We start from the raw sequence: 7177 nt of genomic DNA on the forward strand, positions 1-7177 counted from the left end.
ACTATGAAATTTTCTTTTCTCAACTTTCCTTAAAAAGAAAGTAAAAGAAAACAAAGGTCTATTGCGTCAAAAATGGAAGCAGAAGTAGTATGATTTTTTTGTCTAACCTCACAAGCTATCAAAAACTTGAACAGAAAACTCGTCCATTTTTTTGCTCCACAAGAAAGACCAACATTATTTTTATATATATTATTTTTTTCCCAACACCATTCTAATTATATATAAATTGATATTTCAAAGGTCTTGGATTTAAATATATATATAGGACTTGCAGGGAAAAACACGCTTTCCTTTAAAGTAATCATTAGTTGTAAGGATATATCTATATCTATATATATATATGTATATATAAAAAGATATAGCGGCCATTGGAATATATTTTAGCTATAGTGTGTTAAGTAAGATTTAGTTGTCATACGCGGACACTATGGACTTGACCCCCTCCCCTTTTTTTTGTCTCTCCCGTTTATAGCTGTTTTTATATAAAATTAATTATATTATTATGGGTCTATAAGTCTCATTTAATTATTAAATTGTATACATTTTAATTAAAAGAAACTATATATATATATACCCCCCCACACACACGTATAAATGCCAGAAAATCAACGGGCACATGGAATTTTACAATGTTTCTATGAAATGATTAATTTCTTGGATTATATGCAATCCAAATCATGTCACCCTTCTTTTTAAAAAATAAAAAATGTATTGATTATTACCCCATTTCCCATCATTATAGTTATAAGAATATATATATATATATATATATATTATACATATTCGATAATCCAATCCATTTTATTATTATTATTATTATTATTATTATAATCATCAATTTATATATAATAAGCAAAGCATACTAAAGCGGAGCAAGAAAGCATCAAGTCACCACCAACCCCAAACAAAAAAGCTTCAAGAAAAGCAAACCAAAAGCATCACCCAACTTCTCAAATCATGGAAGAAGAAGACCAAGACATGTCCCCATTCTGGCTCCAGTCTGGCGAAAATCACCGGCTCCGCCGCCGTCAGTCTCTCCTCTTCAATTCCGGTTTCCTCGTCATCCTCTTGTTGCTCACTGCATTTGCTTTCATCTTCTTCGTCATCCCTTCCTTTCCCTCCTCCACCTCCCAACTTCTCAGACCAAACCTGGTTAAGAAAAGCTGGGACAAAGTAAATCTCGCCTTGGTCCTTGTCGCCATCGTTTTTGGCTTCCTCAGCAGAAGCAACAACAGCAGCAGCAATGGAGATGCTAGTACAAGGTCCTATGATGCTTACAAGTTTTCAAGAACAGTGTCACAAGATAGTTCAAAATCCAACCCTGTTACTCCATATCGGTGGTATGCAGATCGGACTAGCTCTAGCTCTTTCACTAGGCTCAGAAGTAGCAGCTCATATCCAGATCTGAGGCTGCAGGAATCTTCATGGACAGCCGGCGATGATCCATGGAGGTTTTATGATGATACCCATCTCTATAATAATCGTGTTTCAACCGCCGAACAGTTCTCCGGCCGACCACGACGAGAGATTAAAGAAGAAGGTGGCGATCGTTATAACAATTCTAAGGACATACAAGTTGATACTTTTGTCATTCAAACAGAAAAGCAAGTTTTGGATAATCTCTCGCCGTCAGCCCCACCGGAGCCACCATCTCCGCCGCAGGCACCTTCGTCTCCGCCGCCGCCACCCCCGCAGAAGGCGGTGAAACGGAAGAAGAAGAGAACATATCAAAATCTTGCAGAAGGGAAGGATCGAAGTTCGGGGGAAGCTGAGTTGGGCATCAAGGTTAGTTGTGAATCGTCTTCGGCGCCACCACCCGCCTCGTCCCCGCCCTCGCCACCTCTGCTTCTGTACGAGAAGAGTATGAAAAGTGAGAAGAAGAGAGGCGGGACTACTAAGGATTTCTTAACTTCTTTGAGGAGGAAGAAGAAGAAGCAAAGACAAAAAAGTGTTGAAAATCTAGAAGCAATCTTCAATTACTCACAGCAACCTACTTTACAACCACCTCCGTCCCCCCCTCCGCCGCCGCCACCTCCTCCTCCTGCACCTTTCTTCCAGAACCTGTTCTCCTCCAAGAAAGGCAAGTCAAAGAAAATCCATTCAGTCCCCCCACCACCCCCGCCGCCACCGCCACCAGCGTCATTCCAGTCACGTGCTTCAGAAACCAGATCAAGGAAATCAGAAACCAGGTCTCAGAAAGCACCATTCCCCTCTCAAGAACCTAACATTCCTGCTAAGGTAAACAAGTTTAACAGAAGAGAGGAAAGTACAATGATTGGCAATGAATCACCATTGATTCCAATCCCGCCGCCGCCACCTCCGCCTCCGTTCAAAATGCCGGCGTGGAAGTTCGTAGTTCAAGGTGACTACGTTAGACTGGAAAGCATTAGCAGCTCGCGAAGTGGGTCACCTGATTTAGATGAGGTTGAAGAGAAAAATGATTCTAGTTCGGAAATGAAGGGAGGAGATGCGTCGAATCAGTTGTTCTGTCCAAGCCCGGATGTGAACACGAAAGCTGATAACTTCATAGCAAGATTCAGAGCAGGATTAAAGCTGGAGAAGATGAATTCAGCGAAGGAGAAAGGAAAGTCGAAGTTGGGCCCGGAACGAAGCCCAAGCCCTGGCCCGGGTTCATCCATGGCCATGGAAGAAGACACATGACAGTGTACATTTTTTTTGGGTAATTTTTTATTTGTTGGCTTGATTTGATTGGTCGGACTATACCTAAAATTTTTAGTGACAGGATAGATTGGCAGCAAAAACATGGTTTAATAATGTATTTATTTATTTATTTTTCTCTATACATTTTTGTTCATTGACTTTAGTAATTATTTATTTATTTATTTATGAATTGGAGTTAAAGACTTTATATATATATATATATATATATATTTTTGTGTGCGCGTGTATTTTTATCATAAATTTATTTTCTAATTAATATGAATATGTAACATAATTAAGAGAAGGTATAAAAAGTTCTTGTAAATATATGAGTCAAAAGATACTTTTACTTTTCATTATTGCAAAACTGCCAAGTGCCACATAAATTTGAGTTCAATTTTAGGTTTTAAAAGTAATTTTATGACCGAAACATATAAAATATAAAATATTTTTTAATAATTTATTAAAATCAAAGGATACTTTTAATAAGGTTTAATAACAAAAGTTATAATTTGTGACTTTCAAAAAATTATTTTCACTAAATACATAATTTCTATTTTTTTTTTTTTTAAATAACAATATTTTCTACTACTACTACTGTTTAATAGGTATTATTCAAATCAATAGCAAGCCATGGCTACCCTAAAACTCCCAAGTCACTGATTGATTGAGGCCAACATAGCAGTCAAATTCTTTGAACTAACTCCGAAATTAATTGCAACTGATGAAATTGAAACAAGTAGGTGCTTGAATTAAATTGAAAACTTAATATGACCTGATGATACTAGATGGGGTTTGCACTAGAACTCTCTATTCAGTTTGATCTGAGACAACTTGTTTACTCTTAAAAGAACATGACTTCTGAATGTTTCAATTATAGTCAGATGGAGGGAGAGATGCAGATTAAGCTCCTGATTCCATGAAATCATTTGGGGTTATGTTGTATCTTACACTTGATGAAGGAGATTATGTGATTGCAGATGATTTCTCTCAAGTTTTACACCGTAAATCTCAAGATCTAGTAAATGCAGTGCATTTAGAATAAATGAATGGAATTCTAATTCATAATGTCTGGAATTATTTTGTAGAAAATTCCTCATATGAACTCTTATTACCCTCCTAAAAGAGATCGATTGCATCTCTAAAAATATTGTATAGATGGTCCATAGTTACTACAGACTCTCAACTGCCCAAGTAAATTACAAATTTAATAAAGAAAAGATTTGAGTTTCTCGTTCTCAGTCCATCTTTAAATCCAAGACATGATCTTAGTTTGTTCGAAATTGATTATATTTACAAGCTCACAAGTACTTTTCATCATGACGATTATAGCGAACAAGAGAAGTTGCACTTGAAACATCATTTGGAATACTTTCAGCTCAACACTCAACAGGTTCCCCAATCGAAAATTAGCTTTTTATGATTATATTGGCGATAATCCAGCAAAATGGGGATTATTCAGAGTGGGAAGCAATAGTTCTTAACTATATTAGTCGTTAGCTAGGTCAAGAAAGCCAAGAATTTGTCCCCTTATTGATAGACTACTTTGAATTATCTTACCAATTTCGGTCTCTCTAGCTACCACTAAAGAAGCATTTTAGCAATGAATCTTGTAAAGAATTAGCTTCTTAACAAGATGAAAGATGATTTCTTGCAAATTCACTAGTGAGTTATACTGAGAAGGAGATTCTGATTTTGATAGTTGATGAGTTTTATCTAAGAAGAAACATCGAGCAACACTGAAGATACCAAAATAAACTGGAATGGATGGATAATTGCTCTATTGATTTTTATGGATTGAACAACTCTTTTCGTGAATTATTTTGGGTTAGGTAGATCATGAATAGCGTTCTGTTGGGAAAATATGTTGGCAAAATATGGGTTTTTTTTTAATCAACACAAAATATATGCAAAATAGGCCATGATAGAACTTTTGCATTCTTCTCTAACCGCCTTACTCAAGTTCTGCCCTTGTACCCCTATAATTCTAGCTACACCCTGGCCTCTGCACTCCTTCAATTCTTGCCCCCCATCACCCGATTCCACCACCGCATTTGTAGTTAACATTTCACACCCAGTGTAATTAGGTTCAGGACAGGAACAATAGAATTCATCTAATTCCGCAAGAAGAGGAGCATGGGAGAGATTGCTGGGCATGACAAGGAATCACTCTATACAAGAATTCATCTCATTCTGCAAACACAAACCATGAACCTGAAGACCCCTAAACCAAATGAAGCCATGCCCGATTTCCTTCAGAAAAGAATCCTCACCCACTAAACTTATCATTCTGAATCATACTATACATAATATAATCAGATATGAGATTTTATACAGAGAATCTCTGTTACTTGACTAACCTGGATATGCAATCTAAGAAAAATATGTATTTCTCTATAATACTATTACACCCTTAGGCCAGACAAGTTCTAGACCTGCCAACTTTTCTAGTCCCCCAAATCCATGGTGATCAATGGCTATTTGATGCTGTTCTTGACTTAGATTCTCACCATCCAATTGAAAGATATGAAGAAGCATTAGATACCACACAAAGCAAATCATCAAATATATGAAATGCTCAAAGAAAAAGCATAGATCATGAAAAGAAAATAGAGTTATCAGTTGATTGAAATGATGAACTTGTCAAAATCGGCAGTGATGCCTAATAGATGATCCTCCTCTATCCCAGGTCCTAACAAGAAGCCCTCAATTCCATAAGCACATTAAATAACGCCCAAAACTAAGCATAAGATAGAATAGTATCATGAGCAAAACTTACAATTCTCACTAGCCGCCTAATGTTTTGGAGCTTTACTCAACAGATACTTCTTCAAAACATCCATAACAGACCCGAAATCGGCTTTCACTTGCACAGGTGGGTTAGCAAATCGGCAGGCCATGTCTTTGATCTCCTTGGAGTGGTAATCAATCTTACTCTGCGTAAATTTCAACCCATGAGCTGTACTGACCACCACCGTCCGATCATTGGCACCTATAACCCCACTCTTCCTCAGCTTAATCAAGGCTGTCAATGCAACCCCAGTGTGAGGACAAATAAACATCCCTGTAGAATCTGCATGAGCCATGGCGTCCATCAACTCCTCCTCAGTAGCTTCCTCCACAATACCATCGGAGTTCTTCAACGCATAAACAGCTCTATCAATGGAAACAGGGTCACCAATTTGAATAGCGGAGGCAAAGGTAGCATTTGCCTTAACAGCTTGGAAATCTTTCCACCCAGATTTGTAATACAAGTAAAGGGGGTTCGCATTGGCAGCTTGAGCACAAACAAGCCTAGGAATCCTATCAACAAGACCCAACTCTTTGCACATATAAAACCCTTTGTAAAAAGCGTAAATATTACCCAGATTACCACCAGGGACTATAACCCAATCGGGAACCTCCCAATCGAACTGCTGCAAGATCTCAATGGCCGCCGTTTTCTGCCCTTCTAACCTCAAGCTGTTGAGGGAATTCGCCAAATAGATCGGTAACTCGGCAGTGACTTCCCTTATCAGCTGCATACAGCCATCAAAGTCGGTGTCTATGCTCAAAACAAACGCCCCGTTGGCAATGGGCTGCACCAGCTGAGCCATTGAGATCTTGTTAGCAGGCAAGAAGACGATGGAAGGGATCCCAGCAGACGCGCAATATGCGGACAACGCAGCTGACGTGTCGCCGGTAGAAGCGCAACCAACGCCCACCACGGGTTTGTTCAGTTTCCTCAGTCTATTCACTTGGCTGACCAGAACTGTCATGCCCAGATCCTTGAAAGAGCCGGTGTGGCTGATGCCACAATGCTTGACCCAGAGATCGCTCATGGAGAGAAACTCTTTGCCGAACCGCTCGGCCCAGAAGAGATTGGAATTCCCTTCGAAAGCCGAAACGATGTCGTCGTCATCGATCTCCGGCAGAACCCACTCCTTCTTGGACCAAACGCCGGAGCCGAAAGGCCAGGTAGTCTTGCCAACACGGGAATCGAAAAGGGAGCGCCAGAATGCGCCGTCATAGTGCTTGAGGGCAGCCATATCGTGCTGAACATCGAGGAGGCCGCCAGACTGGGAGCGATAGACGATCTCGTCGAGGGAGTAGGACTCGGTGGAGGATGCGGGGGCGTTGAAGGGAACGTACTTAGCGGAGAAATGGTGCCTGTGAGGGAGGTTGTGGCGGCGGGCCTCGTCGCGAATGTTCTCGTCGGCGGGGCGTCGGTGCTTCTGCGGCTGGTGCTGGGGCCGGGGGGGTGGTGGAGTGGGGGAAGAAGAGGAGCATTTGATGGAGGAGAAGTGATGGGTAGGTTGAAGGAGCGAGAAGGAAGCCATTGAGATTTGAGAGAGAAGAGGGATGGAAGTAAAGATGTGTGTTATGAGTTAGGACTGGGAACAGAATCGGGCATTTGTTGTCGATTTCATTAACAGGATTTAGGTCGTGATTGAACTGGTACAAGATCATTTGCTCCACGAGGAGTATAATAAATATAATTTCTGATTAAAAAAGAAGAAGAAGAAGAAGAATTTAA

At 39.9% G+C, this 7177-nt stretch overlaps 2 protein-coding genes across 2 annotated transcripts; one reads left to right on the plus strand and one right to left on the minus strand.

The window, feature by feature from the left end:
* Positions 1-858: 858 nt before the first annotated feature.
* On the plus strand, positions 859-2862 carry LOC110818305 (hydroxyproline-rich glycoprotein family protein). The gene has a single exon (XM_022047124.2). The coding sequence runs from the start codon at positions 958-960 to the stop codon at positions 2659-2661; it is 1704 nt and encodes a 567-aa protein (XP_021902816.2). The 5' UTR covers positions 859-957; the 3' UTR covers positions 2662-2862.
* A 2398-nt stretch (positions 2863-5260) lies between these two features.
* On the minus strand, positions 5261-7132 carry LOC110818444 (Pyridoxal-5'-phosphate-dependent enzyme family protein). Its single transcript, XM_088218241.1, has one exon. The coding sequence runs from the start codon at positions 6978-6980 to the stop codon at positions 5457-5459; it is 1524 nt and encodes a 507-aa protein (XP_088074367.1). The 5' UTR covers positions 6981-7132; the 3' UTR covers positions 5261-5456.
* Between the last annotated feature and the right edge of the window lie 45 nt (positions 7133-7177).

The sequence above is a fragment of the Carica papaya genome, chromosome 4 (assembly GCF_054855325.1).
Source record: "Carica papaya isolate Zhongbai chromosome 4, ASM5485532v1, whole genome shotgun sequence".
NCBI classification, from domain to species: domain Eukaryota; kingdom Viridiplantae; phylum Streptophyta; class Magnoliopsida; order Brassicales; family Caricaceae; genus Carica; species Carica papaya.